At 52.5% G+C, this 21852-nt stretch overlaps 1 protein-coding gene across 1 annotated transcript in view; it reads right to left on the reverse strand.

The window, feature by feature from the left end:
- BCL11B (BCL11 transcription factor B) overlaps positions 1-20223 on the reverse strand; it is a 95891-nt gene extending 75668 nt beyond the window's left edge. The window contains exons 1-2 of the mRNA XM_052659848.1: positions 20166-20223; positions 6440-6808 (exon numbers count right to left, since the gene is read on the reverse strand). Coding sequence (XP_052515808.1) covers positions 6440-6808; positions 20166-20223 — 427 coding nt within the window. The remainder of the gene's footprint in view (positions 1-6439; positions 6809-20165) is intronic.
- Between the last annotated feature and the right edge of the window lie 1629 nt (positions 20224-21852).

The raw sequence follows: 21852 nt of genomic DNA on the forward strand, positions 1-21852 counted from the left end.
ACCACTGAGCCACCTGGGAAGCCAGTATACACATACATTGTTTAAACCACACCTTAGAACAAGCCTGACCAATAAGAAAGGTTAGCTCCATTTTACAGGAAACTGAGATTTGGAGAGGTGGAAGGTCCTACAACAAGTCACCGGCAAAATACCAGTTCTAGCCCTGGTCCATCTGAATTACTGCTTTTATGTTATTGCTCTTCTGCCACCTGTCTCTCCAAACCTTCACCAGGAAGTGTGGGCAACTGTATGAGCATGCCTGGGACTGCATCAAGGTTTCTGGGGCCTCAGGTTTCCTGGCAGTGTTTCCAAGGGTCACACCTGGGACAGGCTTCAAAGACCACCTTGAATGGGGTCTGGAGATAGTGCCTGCCATCAATAGCTCCACCAGCCAAGCAAATCAGAATCCCTCTCCCTAAAAGCCTCCATACTCTGTGCTGTATGAAGAAGCCAGGCAGCCCTGAGTTTGATTCCACTTTGCTGGCAACCTCAGGCAAGCCCTTAACCCCTCTGAGCCCCAACTCAAAGTGGGATTAGAAACATCTATTTCAGAGTGGGGTTAATAGTATCTGTTTCAAGGTGAGATTTCAACCCAAGAAAAGCACCTAGCTCAGTGGGTGACCAGGTTGGTCCCCTCTGCCCCACCACCCACCAGCCCTGCCCAAGATCTGAGGTCAGTCCTGCAATGCCCAGCTTACCCCAGCCAGAAACTAGGGCCATATCCCTCAGACAGAACAGTCCAAACCCCTTGGTGCAGACAGAACTAATAATTAGCTGTCATGATTTAATAATAAAAAATATAATCCATGCCACAACACACATGGATTTAACTAATCTTAATTTGAAGGGAAAATAACAACTCTAAATATATCAAATGCAGGGGTTTTTTTTTTTAAGACAACCTGCAAGTGGGGTTTATCTCCAGTTTCCAGCACAAGCAAGTTATTTAGTTTCTGCCACTGGCCAAGCTAATATCCTTTTCTCACACTTATTTTATTTATTTTTTACAGTCTGAAACGAACGTTTTCCGAGAAGCAGTGTAAATCCCCTGGCTGAGCAGAAGCCCTTTTCTGCAATGCATTTAGTGGCTGGGACCCCAAACCGAAGCCCTGGTGTGTGCCCTGCCCGCCACGTGAACCCTGCCCTCCACCCCCAGGAGCATCTCCAGCCCTTCCCGGTTCCTGATAAAGGAACCAGGTGGAGCCATCACAGCACGGAACTGCCGCCCCCTCCAGCCCAGGGGGCCTGCCAACCCCTGTCGCCTGCTGCTTGTCTCCTGCATTTCTCCAGAAAGCTGACACTTGGCGTTTAGGGGAAGGAGCAAAGAAAAGGCCAACCTATGGCTGACAGCTGATGGCTCATTCCTCCCTTGATAGCTTCATTTGGTTGTGGAAGGGGTGGTAACGCGCAAAAATGAAATACCTGTGATCAGGGGCTATACAATGGGAATTCTAAGGCGGAATATGGAGGGAATGGCTGAGAGACATCCAATAAAAGTTTTCAGGACACTGACTCTGAAAGGCAAGCATCTCACACCACCAAGCGGGGTCCGCGCTCTTTTCAAAGCTTTCCAGATGCTTCCATTTCTCAGGGGTCTATCTGAGCCCAGACCCTGTGCCGGGTGGGTGCTTAACACTCTCATCTCATTGAATTCTGAGCATGAAGCCAAAAAAGCAGGTGCAGACGAGGAAACCGGGATCTAGAAAAGTGAAGCAACTTGCCTGGGTGGGCTCGGAAATCCCACCCTGGGCTACCGGCACCAGAGCAGCTCGTTCCTTCAACCCTCCAGACCCCTCCTCCTGGGCGACCTGCCCTCGAGTTGTGACCAGATGACAGTAATGTGACCGGAGACAGGAAAGGAGGGGCCACACACCAGACAGGACACGCGACTGTCGTCCTGAGGTTGTTTCTGACGGGCAGCCTCAGAACCCAGTGGAAATTTCTCCCAGATCCCAGGGAAACCAGTGGTCACCATTCTAACACCGGGAGATGATGGAGCCAGAGAGAGACAGCAGAGCATCTCTGAAGGAGGAGGGGCCCACTCGTATCCGCAGCATGCACGCCACGCGCACGTCCTTTCTAAGCATCACGATTATCGTTAGGTAGACGAGGACCCTGCAGCTCAGAAGGGCACGTCACACTGCAAGTGGCCAGCAGAAAGCAGGGTGGGCGCAGACTTGGGCTCCCCAGTGCGGATGGCAAACCCAGACACCCCTAACCCTACTCCGCCACACCCTTCCTCGAGATGCCCATCCCAGAGAAGAGCTCAGAGACTCACGCTCTTGGCAAAGCCTGGACCCTGCTCATCTCTCCTCCCAGGGTTCACTGCTCCTGCTGCCCTCGATGGATGGGTCCCCGAGCTCCATCAGAATCCTCCTCAGAGGCAGGGAGGATGTGGCGGGAAGGGATCGTAAGAAACAGGAGGAGCTCCTATACAGGTAGACATGTATCAGATGCCTGCCCCTGGGTCAGATCTCCAGCCAAAGCCCCCACCTCTGGCCAGCACCAGCCCTCCATCTGCAGGGGGGCCTTGGACAGAAGCTCGAGGGACCTCCTCCAGCCCCGGCACACCGTCAAAACACAGCACCCCCGAACTTGACCATGCACATCAAGGGCAGGGCAGCTCACACCCTGGCCATGTCCCCACATGGCCACCTCCCACCATGCTCCTGCCCCATGGGGGCTCTTTCCAGTGGGGATGTCCAGGGTCGGGGAAGGGCAGGAGGTTCTAGTTGAATGAATGAATGAATGCAATGGGACAGGGGTCCCCAACCTCCAGAATCTAATGCCTGATGATCTGAGGTGGAGCTGATGTAACAATAATAGCAGTAAAGTGCACAAGAAATGCAATGTGCTTGAATCATCCCCAAACCACCCCCCACCCCACCCTGGTCAGTGGAAAAACTGTCTTCCACGAAATCAGTCCCTGAGGCCAGAAAGGTTGGGGACCGCAGCCCTAGGAGACGAGGCTTCAGAAACATCCTCTCTCCAGTCTCCTACTCCTCTATCACTTAAAAAAAAAAGTAGTTAACTAATGTCTTTATACCCATCTCCAGAATACCATCCCAAAGAACGAGTGCCACTCTGGGGTAATGACTCACAGAACTCCAGCTCAGTTCTCACCCTGGGGATGTCCTTAATAGTGGAAGTGCACGCATGGCTCAGTAACTTTGGACCGCAGCCCACCAGGCTCCTCTGTCCATGGGATTCTCCAGGCAAGAATACTGGAGTGGGTTGCCATGCTCCCTCCTACAAGGGATCCTTCCAATCCAGGGGTCGAACCCATGTCTCCTGCATCGCCTGTATTGGCAGGCGGATTCTTAACTACTGAACCACTCGGGAAGCCCCTAACAGTGGAAGGGACCCCCCACATATTTACAGACCAGCCCTGCCCAGCCCATCTCTGGAGCCCAGCCTCTAGAAGCACCTGGTAGGAAGAGAGTTGGGACCTGCCTGTCTAGACCACGCTCAGATTGTGGGCTCCAGGAAAAGCAGGACCCTCACAGCCATGTGGGCGCCCCACCTCAGACCACCAAACCAGAGGCCAAGTCCTAGGAATCAGCACCACCCACACCAGCTACCGACCAGGGCCAGCTCCGGGGATGACAGGGGTGCATGGACAGGCTGGAGCATCCCCTCCCAGCCACGGCCAGGAAGCAGGGACAGGAAAGGCCTGGGCAAGGCCAGCAGTGCCTGGGGCTGGGGCAACAGCTGGGTAGATTTCCGGAAGCCCAGGCAGAGAAGCGCCTGGAATTCCTAGTCCCCCTCTTAAAATATAAAGACTCAATTATCTTTGAGCAGCTTGCTTTACACATGAATTGACACATTTATTTTACAATAAATAACTAAAAGTTATCTGTGTTTCCTTCACTGTTAATCTACACAGAGAAATAATAAACAGGGCTTGTCTACAAAATGCAACTACTACAGTCCTCAGAATTCAATTAAGCTAAAATAATTAATGCTCCCACCATATTAAATGACTTTAAACATTTGAGCTACTGAAGTTTTTATTCTTTAATCTTTCCTTTTTATTAAATTTAAAAAAAAAAAAAAAAAGAAGAGGAAGAAGGAAAAAGTTGGTGTCAAAGTAGGGAGGGGAAAAGGCAAAAAAGGAGCCTGGGAAGGAAAAATCATGATGGGCTGTTAAAACGGAATGGTCGTCTTTAGCTGACACAGCACGGAGACTGTCTCGTGCCTTTGATTAAAATAACATTTTAAATGCTTTGAACAAACATATCTCCTTAGACTTCTAAGGGATTATTTTACATATATTTTCGAGAATGAAGAAATCCATTCGTCCTGTTGCTGAACAGAAAAGGCCAAGAATATCTTTCGTCACACACAGAATAAAAATACTGTAGGCCGCTGCAGCATTACAACCTCGAAAAAGGGAGGGGGGCAGAGGGCGCCAGGGGTGTGGGGGTTGAGGACAAAGCCGCCTTGGAGATTAACTTTGCCTTTTATGAAATCATATTTAGTCGCTTTCTTAAACAAACCTACCCACAACGATCTGCAGCCTCTCATTGGAAAATACCTTCTCTGTGAAATGAGGATTTGGATGGGCCCTGGCGAAAGCAGAAAGCCTTCCCATTGAACCATGAATGGGACCCCTCTCGTAGGCAGAAGCCACTCCCAAAAGGTCTGTGTGAGCTGATGCCAGGTGTCTGTGCCACTGGTGAAAACTGTCTCTCAGCGTCGGACAAAGGAAAGAAACACAGACACAAGGGGCCCAACACCTTCCTCGTGTCAGGGCTCCGGCCCTAAGGAAGGTGGGATCACTCAGACCTGCTTGGCGCTCTGAGAAACCGGGGCAGACGGGACTTTGGCCTGAACACGTCAGACACTTTTCTCAACGCCCTGGGCAAGTTGAGAGTGTGGGAGATTTCACGCTAGGACGCCAGCCAGAAGGCCAGCCCCACAGGCCAGTCTGGTTGCACAGGGTCTCCCCAGGGCCCAGCCCATGCCTGCAGGACTCGGCACTCCACTGCAGGCCAGAGACAGAGTTCATTAACCCCACTGTGCAGATGGGCAAAGGGAGGCTCAGGGTCACAGAGCTGCCCAGTGGCTGCCCCAGAGCAGCTGGCCTTGCTGCGTCATCTAACTAACTGTCTCCTGGGTGACGGCAGGGTGGGGCTGGGGGCGTCTCCTGGCCACACTCATCTGTCCCACCCATGGGAGCAGAGTGTCCTGGTTCCACCAGGTTCACCCGCCCACCCCAAGTAGCACCCAAAGCCTCCGTCCACCCAGCACCTCTGTTGGTTTCCATGACCCAGACGTGGTGGAGATGGATACAATCTTCTCGGCCAGCCAACTGCTTGTGTGCTGCAGTGCCAGAAAGTACCCCCAGGAGGAAAGCCACACTGGCAAAGCATTTACAGAGCTCCTGCTCTTTGAACCTACCCACTCGGCCCGCCAGGACTGTCCCTCCTGGTGACACCAGGAGAAACTGAGGCTCGGACCCTGAAGGAGCTCGTTCGAAGTCTCCTGGCAGGATCCGAGCCCTGCACGCGCTCCGATAGCGTCCTGCCGCTTCTAGGAAACCCGGGCCAACCTGGGCCCTGAGCTCAGTAGGACAAACCAGAAGCCACCACTCTGGGCTGCACAGGGCACGGGTTCCCTGAAGGAGGCCCTGGCGAGCCGTGGCCTTGACCCGAACAGAACTTGAGGCCAACTCCCTAGGCCTGCCTGAGGACGCCAGCCCTTGCACCTCTTCTTCAGGTGATCAAAGCCAGCCATCCAGGTGGCCCACCAGGTGAGCATGCCAGAGGTGATGGCCAACCTCCCTCAAGGAGCACCGGCTCCAGCCAGGTTCCCACGAGCCCCTCCCTGGGCCCACTTCTAGCACCAGGCAACATCAGAAGGGGCCTCTTTAGACAGATGGGAAACCGAAGCCAGAGAGTGGATGAGAAAAATGAGGGCCCCCAGCAGGCCCTGCCCACACGCAATATCTCATCAAGCCTCACAACAACCCCCAACAGATAGGTCTCATTCACTCCGTTTCACAGATGGGGAAACTGACTTTGTCCAAGATACGAAGAAGAGATTCCAACGCGATACGGTCGGGCTCCAAAGCCAGAGACTAAGCCAAGAACACGAGCAAAGTCAGGGCCAGCTAGCCTTCCCAAGGTCCATCCTGCCCTCCCAGCCAGCTGCGGATGAGGCCCCCACCACAGAGTCCATTGCCAAAAGCAAAGCAACCCTCAGCCCGCTGGGCCTCTCCGAGCCCCAAGTCTGTCTCCCCCTGAGACACCCGGATGGTAGCCCCTAGATGAGGGCGAGCCCATCCTGGTAGCCCCTCGGGCCCTCCCAGCATTGCCACCCTCAGACAGAGGGTGAGCCACCCCCGCCCCCGGCACAGCAAGGGGCGAGGGCGGGCCTGGGACCCGAGGGGTTGGGGTGGCTTCTGCAGCGGCCAGGCGAGGGCAACGTTCCATACCTGCGAGGTTCTCCTGTTTGGGGCAGACGCCTTTCGTAGGTGACAGCAGGTGGTCATCCTCATCAGGGGTCACCTGGATCCCGATCTCCACTGGCTCAGACACTTTCCTGAGCTCAGAGCGCGAGGAGGGCGGAGGGCTGCCCTTGTCCAGGCCTTTGTCATAGCAGGCCCCCAGGCTGCCGCCACACTGCTTCTTCTTGTGCTCTATAAAAACCAGGATGTCTCCCAGGGGGAAGTTCATCTGACACTGTCCACAGGTGAGCAGGTCAGGGTCGGGGCCACCCACCATCAGCCCCAGGCTGCCGGGTTCCTCTATCTCCAGACCCTCGTCTTCCTCGAGGATGGTGGCCTCCACATGCTCAGGCTCTGCTGGAGAGAGAAAGCACAAGGGGAGGGGCAGAGAAGACAAGATGGGCTTAAGGAGTCACAAGACCCATCATTCATTCCAACCCTTCCCCACCGAGAGGCAGGCCCCTCCACTGTGGGATGCGAAGGGCTCACCACGTTCCCCACCCAAGACTCCTGGAGGTAAGAGGTTCGCCATCCTGCGTGCCACAGATGGGCAAACTGAGGCTCTGGGTGCAGCCCTTGCAGCTCCCAGAGGTTGCCCCTTAAGCAGTGCGGATCTCACGGCTTTCTAGTTTATTTCCTGCCGATTTCCCTTCAGTTCAGCATACGGACACACACATGACCACCTGCACATCCACACACATCCTGGTTCCACTAGGGGCTAGACCATCCCCAGCCTGGTGGCAGCACGATGGAGAGGCATCTCGAAAACTCTGCGACATCTCAGAACCACCTGGGACCTTTGAAAACCCCCAGGCACCCAGGCAGTACCCCAGACCAATGACACCGGGAGTCAAGCTTCAGGCTGTCTTTTTTTTTTTTTTTAAGGCTCTCAGGTGATTCCGATGGGCAGCCAAGGCTTAGAACAGTGAGCCAGAGCTGTTTCTCCCTGCTCTGGCGGGAGTCGCACACCCCTCTTCCCTCCCACCTTTCATTCAGGTCCTCCCCATTCATGAGCGCCCCTGCTTGCATTCCTCTACCTGAGACCTGGCTGCACACCAGACAGGAAAACAGAAACCCAGACGGGCGTCCCGGGGCTGGTCTTTCCAAGAGAAAGAAAGGACCCGGGCTCAGAAAGCAACAAGTGAGCATTGGTTCAGAAAGAAATATCGAAGGGAAAGAAAAAAAAAAAAAACAGGGAAGAGATGCGGCTAGTCAGCTGAACGAGGCAGCCAGCTTCCCTGCCAAACACTCAGCTTCTGGTCAGACTTCCATCGCTTTGTAGATTTTGCCGACATTCACCAACTCCCTACTGTCCTTTTTTGTTGGTCGGTTTTTATTTCACTCCCAGTAAAAAGAAAAGAAAGAAAAAAAAAACTCTTTAGACTCCAAAAGCATTTCTTGGCAGATGACAAACCACACTTGCAATGGGCTGTATGTTTTCATATTTCTTTAGCCGCCGATCTACCTACCTCCTTTCATTTTTGTTTTGTAGGGGGCAAGGGACCCAAATATTTTGAAGCTAATAAATGCCTCAAAAAGCAGCAACCCCCTCAGGAAAACCTGGGAGACACGGCCAACCAACAGGTCATAAATAAGGCAACTGGACAGTGAAGTTGCATCCACGCTCAGGGTCTGAGCAAACTCGAGGTGAAATTTGTAAAGAGCAAATGTCAATGTCCTTGTAGACAGCGCCAGTGGTGGGGTCTTCCGAGAAGCCAGGGGCAGCCAGGGGTCTGAAACCCGAGGAGGCAGGTACGGTTTAAGTTGTGTGGCATTTAAGAAAGGATGATGAAAACCACAGAAGAACAGAGGGAAGAAACAGGCTGGAGGAAAACACATTCCGTGGCAGTGAAGTTATTGACGGGCCAGAGCCAAAGAACAGATAATTTAAGGAAAAAATCCTGTGGCATCTTCCATCCTACATTATAAATCACGGCTCTGTGTGTTCTGAGCACAAGCTTCTTCAGGGCCTGTGAGAGTCCGTGTGGAAGACCCAGCAGACAGCACAGGACATGGAACACGCGTGAACTCTGCACGCAGGGGTAGGCGCCCAGGTGTTGCGGAGAAGGGAAGTGACCATCTGAGATCCCGCCCGTGCTTCCAAAAAAGCAGACGGAGCCCTCGATGAATTACATGTAGAAATGCACTGGCGATGCGGCCGCCCAAAAACACCCCGCAGATGAAGAAATCCGAAATCTCTTGTCTGCATACCTCTAACAAAAAAAAAAAAAAGAAAGAACCTAGAAGGTAAGAAAAACCAGTGTGCACAAAGGCGGCCCCAGAAACCATTAATTACACTTTAAAAAGAAACCAGAGTTTACTTAAAAAGGAGTTGGAAGACAATGCTACATAATTAATTTACCAATTTATTTTATGAAAAGATGCTTTGCTATGGTTAAAATGTAATCACAACCCTCACGCCGAACAGTGTTTCTAGGGGTACCGGGTTCCCTGCGCACGGTTTGTCAGAATGTTAAAGGTAATTATTCGGTGCCTCTTTTCCCTTTAATGATCTAACATTGAGCAATACTGTTTATATTGAAAAGCTCGCACCTTTAATTACCAATTACATATACATAATTTCAGAGCCAAAGGAGAAGGGCTGTGAAAACAGTTCTTTAGAAATATAAGGATGTATTGTGCACCATTGCCAGAGAAGGAACTCTTAATAAATGGGAGGAGGATGTCAAAATACTGTTTTGTTAAAAAAAAAGAGAGAGAGAGAAAGAAAGAGAGGCACAAAGGAAATGAGCTGAAAAAGCGAAAAAAAAAAAAGGACAAAATGAAATCGAGAATTCAAATCAAACAGGGGTGAGTTCTGTGGTAGAAAGAGTGGAGGTACCTGGTCCTTCTGAGCGGACCTGGCACTCAGCGGCATCTGTAAGGGCATTTGATAAAAAATAAACAAAGACAATATTTCATCCATCCGAACCCCAACCTGATCATCCTTTCTGTGGACAGGGAGATGTTTTCTGTCATCTAATTTCATCTTGGCTTCCCCCGTCTTGGTTTTGCGTTTCATTAAACTTTTTCAGCCGAGTCCATCAGTCCGTTCTCCCCAGTGGGAATTTTGAGAAGAAGCCTGAATAGTTCCTCTCTGCTGCGGGATTTTAAGCTACATAATCTCAAACTTCTTTTCTCTTACAAAAGAAACAGGCTAATTTAAAAATGAGCAAAGGTCATGCAGGCCTGTTCATAGGTATTCATCCTTCTCCTCGCCATCTTTTGCTAAGGGACTCTGTACCAACACTTTTCCTTTTTCCTCCTTTTTTTTTTTTTGTTTTGTTTTGTTTTGGTAACATCTGGTATTCCTTCCTTTATTTGGCAGTCTCTGCCTTTTCACTTTCCTCCTGCTGCAAGCCTCGTGAGCCCCAGTAATTGAGTTTGAAAGTATCCGAAGCCGTTGACTGGGCTGCAGGTCTGAGTTCTGCCTCCAGCCCTCTTGCAGCCAGCCAGCCTGGGCAGCCAGGCCCCGCTGGAGCCCCATCCAGAAGACAGCTCTGAACTCAGGTCCCCAGACCCAGGGTCCAGCCCTCTGCCTCCTCCAAAGGCGCCCAGGAGGAAAAGAAACAAAAGCATGTCCTTCCCCCGCCACGTGCAGTGCTGAAAGTAAAACTCCTGGAGATGACAGGGGGTGTTCGCCCAACTTCAAGGATCCGGGTTTCCTCTGCCCACCCCATCCCACCCCACCCCCTCGGGGCGTGGAGCCCTGGGCTCTGGCTGCTGCGGGAGGAGCTTCCCAGGAAAGTAGCAACGTCACCCCGAACCCCCAAACTGTCAAGCTTTTAGGTCAGAGCGGGTGGACCAAGACAGCTTGCTGAATCTCATGCTTGAGGCCTTCGGAGACACCCCCAAAGGCGGGCTGTGGTTTCATTTCCTCTGCAGGCGGATACTGAGCTGGGCGTGTGTGTGTGTGTGTGTGTGTGTGTGTGTGTGTGTGTGCGCGCGCGCCTGTGTCCCTTCTTAGAAGCCGATCGCTCACAGAAGAAATAAAAGGAGAAAGAACCACTTGCCCAGGCTCAGAGAAGGGCACAGTGAAATGGGGCTGCCCCCCACAAACCCTCCTTCCTCAGTCCTGTGGGCGCGGGTGGAGACCCACTGCCCCACACGGGCTCAGAGGACCAGGCCCCTGCCTGACAGGCAGAGTCGCCCAAACTGCCACCTAGAGATGAGAAAGTACCAGAAAAGAGAAAAGTCACATATACACAAAGCAGCCTTTCAAACTCCCAGACCCTACAAACCAGCCCCTCCGGCTGCCTTGTCCCACAAACTCCAGCCTTTAAAAAAAAAAAAAAGAAAGAAGAAGGCAAAGATGAGGTCCTTTCCTCGGAGAGGATTTCCGCTTTCAGGCAAAGCTCCCCCAAGAGTCAGCTGCCCTCACTCTCATGAGCCGAATAAAGTCGACGGATCGCTGCGACATTTGACTCAACAGGAGGGAAGATGACTGAGTGCAGCTGATGACTTGTTCCAACAGCAGGTACCTGGCTGGGGTGGGTTCTGAAACGTGACATCCTAAAGCACATGGACAAACATATATTTACTCACACACACAGTTACATGTTTGTCGTCATTTTCTTTTACAACAAAACCACATTTCATTTACAAGGCAAGGACTCCTCCCAGCTCATAAATACACTTAGAAGCAATGAAATCAGGGTTCACAGATACTAATGGACATTCCTGTTAAGTGGACGGGGAAACACTTGATCCTCAGACCAGTTCCCCCATGCCTCGGGCTGGCCGGGAAGGAATTTGGGCAGAAGACAGAAATGGAAAGACATCATTAACACCGACCGGGCCAGGCAGCCCACAGGCCCCCCAGCAGCTGCAGAGGCTTAGCGGGCCTTACCTGGCCAGGGACCCCCACCCCCATCACACGCTGGCTCCAAGGGCCCTGCCCGCCCTGGGTCTCCTCTAACAATTGCCCCTGCACCTGCCCTTCGGGGAATTCCAACCAAGGGGCTGGCCTCCTGCTGTCCCCAGAGCCCAGAGCATGTTCCCTGCCGCACACACAGCACGCAGGCCTGCGTCCCCTTAACCCTGCGTCGATTCAAATCCCAGTCTTGTCCCTTAATGGCTAAGCCACAGACCAGGAGAAACCCATGGAGAATTACTGTTTCGGTGATCGGGGTGGGGTGGGTAGGGGAAGGAGGTGGGGGGAGGGGTGCCAGGATCTCAAAATCCTATGCCACCGACGTCACCACCGCCATCCTATTTGTACGCGTGTTTACAGGAGACGCTGAGCATCCACGCGCTGAAGCGCCGCATCCGACGGGAAGACACGTTACACCTGCTTCCTACGAAGACAGCCTCCGCCAGCCAGCTCCAAACCAACAGTCTGCAAAAGGATTTGTCACTCTCCTCCCCGTGAACATCCAGGGAGGGGCCGAGACCTCTAAACGCCACCAAAATGCACCCCTCGACGGAGCACACTTTCTGAACCGCCATCAACGTTTGATTTATTGGATCCAAGAGAAAATGACAGTCGTTGCGGGCGGGGGTGGGGGGGCGGTGGAGACGAGAGAAGGAATCAATTCCTGGCAGAGAAAATAATCTATGACTAGAGGACGCCTAAAGGCTCGACAAGAGGTTTATGAAGTTCTCGGCTCGGAGGGAGTCACGCAGGGCCAGCAGAGGAGTCGGAGAGGAGCCTCAGCCGAGCCAGGCACGTGTTTTGAACGTCCTCAAGGGGCCACGAAGGGTTAGGACCCAGCCCCGTCTGGCCTCTAGGAAAGGCTTGGGGCTGCTGCTGGACCCAGGGAGGGGGCAGCCGGGCTGGTCCCAGGCAGGTCCCACAGATCTGGGCTCTCTCTTCCTGGACCACCCGTCCTCCCGGGAGGAGCAGGAGGAGGACTCCAGCCGGCTCCAGGTGTCACATTGCTGGGGGCCCAGGCCCCGTGCCACATTCACACTCAAGGGAAGGGCACAGGCTGGGGCCTGCCACCAACCCCACCAGACCCTGCCTGCTCCGCGCCAAAAGCAGCACCCGCCTCAAAGTGAAATCTTCCATATTTCTGACATCTGGACAGAAAGAAGGAGGCCGGGGCACAACCTCATCTGTAATGTGGATTTCCCTGTCCGTGAAGATGACCTGGGCTCTGGCTGACCAGGCCCATCGCCGGAAGACCCAGGCTTGACCTGCATTTCAGGGAAGTGGGGACTCCTGATCCAAGGAGATGTTTGGGACACAGGAAGAACCCAGTCAGCACTCTTCAGGAAAGGTGGGGGGGGGGGGGGATGGTTCTGAGGGTAGGAAGAACACCCCCCTCCACATACACAAACTGTCCTCTATGCCCCCAACCTGGTTTCAGGATACTTAAGCACGTTAAAATCGGCTCCCAGAAAACTCCCCTAACTGGCTCGACAGACTTGATCCAAACTCCCCACCTCCCCCAGTGCACCCGCCTCTCCAGATCCCCCAAAACTGAGCTCTGGAGGCCGGGTCTCACACATCCAAAAGGAAGAAAAAGACCCCACGAACAAGGAAAGCACCAATCAGGTGTATTCACAGAGCCCATTCACTACCACAAGGTGACTAAGAACAAAGTCAAGCCCACGATACCAAAGCACGGAGTGACCTATGTTTTGAGAAATCAGATAGTTCTTTAAAGAAAAATGCTTTGCTACAGAAATCCTTCTAAACACATTCAGAAGATTCAATAAACCTGCAAACACCTTAAATTTTCAGACACGACAAAGCTCGTAATAAAACATATAAAAGCATTCTTCGAGGCCCAATGAAGAGATTTGTTTTCTTTAATGCTGTGCCTTTTCAAAGGTGCCAAACAGAAGAAAAGGACCGTCCACACAGGATGCTGAACTGAGAGCCTTTAACTGGAGGCGAGGCTCTGAGGCTCATAGCAAAACAACAAGAGTGGAAACTGCTTCCAACATCTCGTTTCCAAGGTAGAAATTTAAACTTGATTCCCCCCACTTTTTAATTCTCAGCAGTGCATCCATTTCTGAGGCTCACGTTCATCACAATAACGCTGGCACTCAACTTTCCTGAGTCATTTTTGCTTGCTGTTTTAGTATAGAACTCGTTAGAACATTCTCAAGTGTATTTGCATTTCTGCAGTTCAGTCGAAGGGGGTCATAAAAAAGTTGTGTAAAACAGAGGATTTTTTTTTTTTTTACTTTGAAGTTACCTAATTCGGTGTGGTCTGGGATTTCATTATCGTAGCAGAGCTCGGGCTGGCTAATTCAACACCCAAGCAGATTATCAGCTGCCTCGGAAAGAAAGAAATAAAAAATGAATTTCTTGAATTTCAGCAACTACACAAAAGACTTGCATATGTCAAAATGCCGGACGAGAGTCCCCATGAATGTAGCACCATTAATCAAACCGCGATCTCGTGTCACTTTTGCCAGTAAAAAAACGATGCTTCTCCCCTTGCTCCCCTCACTGGCTCGTGCGGAAGACACTCGAAGTGTGTCCCTCGGCTTTCACGTGCCTCCAAATAGCCTGCTCTCGGCACTTTTTATACATGCCTGGGGAAAACCACTGCTCAAGGGAGCCGGTCAGCAAATGGCTTTTCTTGGGGAGGGGAACGACAGCTAGGGTAGATCTCACTGACGTTTGGCTGGCTGGGAAGGAAGGGTTGTGAGATGAGGAAGAGGGCCTTGCCAGGCCCCCAGGCCCCATCATGGGATTAAACAGAGAGCTGGAAAATGACAAAGCCACACTCAGAGCAGCCGGGTGACACAGACATCCATCCCTGATGTTCTGCCGTGCCCTCTCCCTTTAAAAAAAAAAAAAAAAAATGCCAGTAGGCCCAAAGCTAACGCTACCTTCAGAGAAGGATGCTTGGCCAGCATCAACAACTCGACTGTGGCCACAGTTCCCAAAGAGCATTTATTTCCCCCATCCTTGCAAATGTGACAACAGCATCAAACCCAGTCCAAAGCCCTTGGAGAGTTTTAGCTAAAGGTAGGACCTACCCAGACAGCCAGAGGGTCCTTCCTTAAGCCATAGGAGATGCAGGAGATGGTCCCCAAAGGTCAGGAACCCCATCCTAACCCTCCTCCTCGTATAATTATTTTCTTCACACGCTGTCGAACCTGTAGTCTGTATTTAGTTACAGCTTGTGAAACTCCCCCAAGTTCCAAGGCAAAGGATTGGGGATTTTTGAAACGACTTTTTTAACGGTTTTCTGCAGGCCAGAGGCCACGGCCCCAGCCCAGGGGTTCAAGACAACAGTGGCGTTTTATCTCTGAGTTGTCAAATGAGCTCACTGCCGCAATGTGCTTACAACAGGCTTGATTCAAACATTAAATGAAGTAGAGAAATCATCAGATAAATTGCTGGCCCTCTGTACTGCAGAGTGAAGGCTCTTTCCCCGGCTGATGACAGCGCTAGGCTTTTGTCTGACCTAATTTATTTCTCTTTTAGGTTAGAATAAAGCACTCCTTTCCTGTCTCCACGTAACCTCTTCTGCCCATGGACTGAACTCAGTACAGGAGACTCAGGGTTAACTGTGCTGTCTGCAGATTTCTTGAACTTGGAGAAGAAGACATTATAGATCCAGAAATCCTGTGATCAAAAGCCCACATATTCCCTAGCACGAAATTACACGGTTAGGGGAGAAATCATCTCGTTAAAGGCTGTCCATTAAGGGCACCGTTCGGGGTGAAAAGCATTAGCAAAGCTGGGTCTCGCAAGCACATACTCCTCTCAAACAAAGTTTTACATGTTATTTGAGTTGGCATTTTATCTCTTTGGGGACTGATGCTTTTTCCCTTAGTACAGTGGGAACATTACCTAATAAATGGAATTGAGAATCCGAGTGTTATAAAATCTGAGCTGAAAGGATTTCCATTCATCAAGCTGTTTTAGACACATGACTCCCCAAGGCAGCGGCAGATCGCGGGGTCTGTGACATACAACACAGGAACGGACAAAACGAGGTTCACGTTTCCCAGACAACCCCCCCACAGCCCATCCCGTGTGCCTCGACGACCTAATGGAATTCATAAAGTCAAGACCACAGACGAACTAGAGGAAACACACCCGTTCAAAAAACTAAGCACTGCAATTGTTCTCAAAAAAAAAAATTAAAAAGAAAAATTGTCCCCCCATCTGCCTAGTGAAGGCTTGTAAATCAATGCCGATAGCTTGAAAATAGATTTCTCAAACTTATATTCTCATTTTGTCCTGCTCGACTCTCTGCAGGAAAATCAATATTACAACTTCACACTTAAGACATTTTGCAGCAACGTAAACGGCTCTCGCGGCTGATGGAAGCCTGGTCCCGGCCCCTCGCGGAGCCGGCTCCGCGCATGACACGGGCACGGAGCTCCCCCTAGCTGCCAAGTGGCGCCAGGCACCGCTGGGCGTTGCAGCCTTGCCATCCACCAAAAGCCAATTCAACTGAAAGTTTATTTTGGAAAGTCTTTTATCACAACAAGCAACAGAAAATGCAAAAAAGATCGGAGAAAGGAGATGAAAAGGAAAAAGGGAAGGTGAGGGCAAGCCGTGTTCTGAGCCCAAAAGCAAGCGCCAAGAGCCCGATTCTGACAAGCAGCTAGAAACTGGTGCGCTATGCAGCGGGAAACCGGTCTGTGGGAACCCAACTGCTCAGCCTGCTTCCAGTTCCCCTGAGACAGAAGGCTAATTACTGCCCAGTGCACCCAAAGCTGGCCTACCCTTTGGAACCCTAAGACCCAGTTAGCCCTGCACAGTGGCCACCAAAGCACCCCACCCAATCTGACCTCAGCCTCCCTCCATGTTCCTAAGGCTGGCTTCCCCAAAGCAGCTGTATTCACTCCGGCATTTGAGAAATGACTCGCTTTTCTGTTACGACATATTTTGAAGGCCAGACAAAAATCTCCAAGGCCAAAGCACAGACAGAGAGCAACCCCCTGCCCCCGCACCTCCCACCCTCAAAAAAAAAAAAAAAATGCCACTGTACATAATTTTCAGGGAGGGAAAGACTACCCTTTAAAAATACTAGGGGTTGTTAAAATATGCTCATGGCTGTCTTCTCTCAGGTGTGAATTACAAATGAATAGAATCAGCCGGGCATAACACCTTGGATGAACACGGTTTTACTCTCCCTTAGAATCAGAGCAGCTGACTTATGTCACACTTCTAATGATATGGGGTTCCCTTCTGTGCAGAAGGGGGACAAACTTCACTCCCTCCCCAGAATTATCAAAAAAACAGAGGGGCCTAGATCTGATGAAATTTATCAAAGGCCCAATTTTGAAACATATGTGGACACCTGGAGATACACTCTACCCTGGGGAGTTAAGATAATTGTAAGCACAGCGGCCTTCAAAACATACAGCTACAGCAAAACCTAATTTAAAAGGCAACCATGGAATTAACACGGTGAGCCTAACTTCTGCATCAAATCTTGGGTCTCTCTAGTTGTTTTGCAAAATCGTGAACTCATACGGAAAATTACTAATCTTCCAAGGAAACCTGTTGGGGGGGTTGTTGAAAAATAAAACCACCTGCACTGGAGTTGAGTTATCTACCCCGGACTTGTTATTTCCTTCGGAAAGTCTCAGGCTGGGGTTCATCTGCCTCTCCACTCACCTTGCCTGGCACCACCGGCTCACGGCCCTTTCCTCTCTGCCTGGTCAGTCCACTGTCCCTCATCCTCCCCTCTTCACTATTGTCACTGAGTTGTTTTGTGTTTGTTTTTATTAATAGCTGTGTCTGTCCTCCGGCTTTAAAAGCCACATCCATCTGGGTCAAACATTTTGAAACAAACCAGAAGCCTAGGTCTTCATCCCCAGCTGTCTCCCACACTCTCCTCCCGGGCTCCTCTTCTCTCCGACCTGTCTGTAAATTTAACTAGCTCATTATGGAGTCCTTCTCCGCCTTGCCAGCCCCCCACCCCCAAGATTATCGATGCCGTTTGTGTGCTCTCTGTGTCTCAGACCATCAGTTATCCCAAGTTGCATCATCTCGAAAGAACCTGAAGCCAGCGGGCTGCCACCCAACTGAAGATGTACCACGCTTTAGGTGGTTTCTTTTCACATTTAAAAGCTAAAACGTGGGTCCCCGATCAGGGCTGTGACAGCACCCATTTGGCTGGCCAGGGCTCCAGAGCACCTGAGACCCACGACTCCTGCATCGTTGAGGAGACACACTTGTACAGGCCTTAAGCCTAAACTGCATCCCATTCTTGCCTTTCCCCCTGCCTGCATTCCCACCTCCTGGGTGACACAGGACAGACAGAAAAGCCAGCTGCTTTGGGGATAATAAATAGCCTTGTCTGAGAACTGGTTGGACCACTCTCCCTTCTTAAACCCCTGCACATGCCCTGGGCTCCATGGGCCCCTGAAAAGCAGGCAGGATATCCTTTCCCCCCCACCCCCTGGTCTCCTTCTCCCCATCTCTCCTTCCCAGCCACTGCTCCAGGGTTATCCGGGCTTTCCCCAGCACTGCTCTGAGCAAGGCTGAGACAGACAGCCATGGAACCAACGAAGGAGGGAAGGATGTCACACCAGGCACCCCTGGCCCCCCCACGACACCCAGCCGCCACCAGTGCTCCCGGCCAGGGCTTGTTCCCGAGGTCCCAGGAATGCCAGAAGGGGAGAGAGCGAAAGCAAAGCGAACCTACCTGCTTCTTTCCCCCTTTACACACAAGTGCAAACACTCCTGGCTTCTTCGCTGCTGCCAGCTTGGCAATGCACCCCCCATAACTCCCCCTTACTGGAGCACCCCCCCCCAACTTCCCCCTCCTCAAAAACAACCCTTGCAATTATACAGAGGCTCTGTGGGGCAAATTGCCTCCTGGAGAAATTAGGTGTCTGCAACTACAGACATTCTAACAGCCGCTCCACCATCTAGAGGGGGGAGTGGGGGTGTAGAATAAGAGATTGCAAAAGGCTCGATAAACGACTAAATGTCAACGGGTGAAAAGGACCTTGATCAAACCAGGCTCAAATCTGGTTGCAAAACATTTTGTTTTAAATGCAACCAGCAAGTCTTCTTGGATGTTACAATGGTGAAAAATATAAGAGAAGCCCTCTTCCCTCCCTCTAGAAAGGCGTCCCTCTCCCAAGGCAAGCCCACTTTCATATCTATTCCCCTCCCCAAAAAATAATCATAAATCCACAAATTCTTACTAATGTATGTGCTGTAACAAAGGAGAGATGGCAGCAGCGGAGGCTCCGAGCAGATGGCTCCTATGCTGGGTTTTCCGGGGAGGGGAGAACCCCTTTATATATTTATTTATTTATTTAAATTTTTTAAAATATAACATAAATATTCGGCTCTCGGCCGCCCCGCAGCCAGTCCTCGGCGACGGATGGGCGCACAGCCCTCTCCAGCTCCGCGCCGGCAGCCGGGCCCCAGCCTGACAAGGTGATCGGAGGATGGCAAGGAACACAACCTGCCCGCGGTTTCGATGGCACCCAGAGGATGTTTTATTTCTATTGCAATTTAAAAGAAAAATTTAAAAAAAAAAAAAAAACCAACGGCGACTCTGGCACCGCGAGAGAAAGGACCGCGGGGAAAGGTTTGCGCGCGGCGGAGCAGCGGCCCCGCGGGCTGCGGCGGGCAGGGAGCGCGGCGAGCCGACCTTCCCGGTGCAAGTGTGCAGGCACCCGGGCGAGCTCCCCTGCCAACACCGTACCTGGCCCGCTCCCGCACGCTTCTTCCCTTCGCTAAAGAAACCCGACCGGGACGCTGGAAGCGGCTGCGTCTCTGCCCCCTTGACTGACTTTGCCTTCCCCGCCACTTGCTTGAAACCCACATGATTTCAGCCGGTGGATTTCCACTGCGACCTGCCTTGTTTATTTAGACAGGGGAAGATGAAAGATCTGAGATAGGCAGATGGGTAAGAGATGGATAGGTCTCTTTCCCTTTTTTTCCTCTTTTCTTTCTTTTATTTTTTTTTCCACTATTTTACAAGCACGTCCCTCTCTTCCCACTCCGAGCTGACAACCCTTTCCCCCCAGCCCCCTCGTGGCAGGGATTTTTCACCAGCCCCCGATGTCCCCCACCTTTTTTTTGGAGTGGGGGGGAAAGAAGACAAGAACATCCCAGGAGACAGACGGAGGTGGGGAAATGGGGGTGGGGGTGCAGGAGCCCAGCAAACAGCCACGCAGCTGGATTCTTTTGCAAATAGCACGAGGAGGGGAGAGAAAGGCGGCAGCGGAATCCGAGGACCGGCGTGGCCGGCGCCCTGCCCGGCCGGGTGCCGCGACTGGGGGAACTCGGAGCCAGCGGCCACCCTTCGCCCTGCGTCTCCCCCAGGCCCGAGCGCACCCCGCTCCCCTCCGCCGGCGCCGTCAGCGCGGACCCACGCGCTCGCCAACTTTTCCCCACTTCCCGGCTCCCCCCTCCCCCTCCGCTCCCCCAACCCCCTCCCCCCTCCTCTCCAAACCCCGCCACCAGCGCCGCCGCCGCCACACACGCCGCTCGGAGGGGCGAGCGTCCAGCCGGGCTCCGCGCGCACACACACACACCTCCTCCAGCCTGCGCGCCCCCTCCCCGGCCCCGGAGCCCGCTCCGCAGGCCCCCAAGCCCCGGGCGCATCGGACTGCGCAGCGCCCGGACTCCCCGGGCTGCAAAGAAACTTTCCTAAGGCCCTCCCGCCCCCCCCAACCAGGCTCTGGGCCGACGCCGCTGCCCCTGTGCGAGCCCGCGGGCCGCCCGGGCACCCGGCCCGGCTGCGCCCGGCTCGGTGTCCCCAGCCCTGGGCGCCCGGAGCCCCACGCTCCGGCCCCTCGCGCGCACGCCGCAGACACTTACGGGTGATGATCTCCCTCTGGGACAAGTGCTGCGGGTTGCCCTGTTTGCGGCGGGACATTGCCCCGGCATCTATTCTGACATCGCCCGGAGAGCTGGACCGATTGGGGGAGCCGGGGGAGGGGGTCCGAGCCGCCGCCGCTGCCGCCGCGCCGCTGCCGCCGCCGCACCTCCTCCTCTGCCCGGGTTGGTGTTTTGGTTTTTTTTTTTTTCCTTCCTCTCTTGCCCTCTCTTCCTCCTCTTCTTCTTCTTTATTTTGCGCTTTCTTCTATGCTGTTTTTTCTTTTATTTGCAAAAAGAAAAAGAGAAGGAAAAAGAAAAAGCAAAACCTCTCGATCTAAAATAGGAGAAAGGAAAAAAAAAATCTGCTGCTGCTTGCCGCGGACTGGCTGGCTTCTTCAAAAATATATTCTTTTCAAGGAAAAAAAAATTGCATACACTTCTTCAAACTGCTTGGCCTCCTGGACTTCCAAATGTCTCGAACTTAAACCGGATTTTGCACCGGCTCCTGACACTTTCAGGGTCTGGTAGGTGTAAAGCGCACTTCTACCAGGAAGGGGGGGGAGGGGGGGGAAAATGCAAACAAATAAAAAATAAAAGAAAAAGAAAAGAAAAAAAGCCAAGAAAACTTGAGGACTTGTCTCGTACCCCCTCACCCCGCCCCCTCAAAAAACCCAAAGCAATGTAAAACTGCCCCGGTTCGGTGGTTTCTGGGTTTTCTGCGGGCTGCCTGTTTTTTTCTCGGAGACTGACCCTTCCGAGGCTCTGGGGGGACTCCAGGAGCGGCTCCTTCCCAGTTCACCTGGCAGGCTGGCGCCGGCCGGAGAGGCTGCCGGGTCCCCGCGAGCGCTCCCCAGCGCTCCCCTGGAGCCGCTGGCCCGGGGGGAGCTGGGCTGCGGGGCGGCTCACCCAGTGCGCCTGGGTCGGTGCGGGCGCGGACTGGGAGCTATAGATTGCAACGTGAAGATGGCGGAGTCCGGGTTCTCTGGGAGCTCTCGGTCTCTCTATGGCTGGGGCTGCCTCTGTACAATGGGATAAAATTCAAGTTCAAGTGCGGACGTGACGTTTAATCTGCACTAGAGACAAAAAGACCCAGAGAGTCGGAGCACTGGGGGCGACTAGCGGTGGCTTTTTAACATTGTACCCTGTAAGAGAACAAGAAAGCACACACACACAGAGACACACTCGCGCGCGCGCGCGCGCACACACACACACACACACACACTCGCCCGTGCGCACACCCGCAGTTCAGGCCGGCCACACGTGCGGCGTTTTTTGTGTGTGCGCTCCTCTCCTCCCGGTGCACTGGCCGCGCAAAATGGGGGGAGAGAGGGAGGGCCGTGGGCAAGATATTTTTAAATAAAAGAAAATCGTCTCCATCCCTCCTCCCCTCTAGGGAGCTGGACCCCCAGAGAAGGGGGGCGGAGTGCGGTGTGCGTGGAAGTAAGTTGAAGCAACGCAAGTCCCCACCCACTCATTGGAAAGCTCTTGGGGGGTGGGGGATGGCTATGAAAGAGTGTTGGGGTCGACACGAGGACTAGGGCCACATGGTCAATTACTCCGTCTCCCTAGGAAAGTAGTTTGGTTGTTTTCACTTTTATTGAGGGGTCGGGGTTAAACTTCCAAAAAGTGTCTCCATATCAATCCTAATATTTCAAACTGGGAGAGCCAAGGGGACAAGATAAAAGAT

This window comes from Budorcas taxicolor, chromosome 21, assembly GCF_023091745.1.
Source record: "Budorcas taxicolor isolate Tak-1 chromosome 21, Takin1.1, whole genome shotgun sequence".
NCBI lineage: Eukaryota > Metazoa > Chordata > Mammalia > Artiodactyla > Bovidae > Budorcas > Budorcas taxicolor.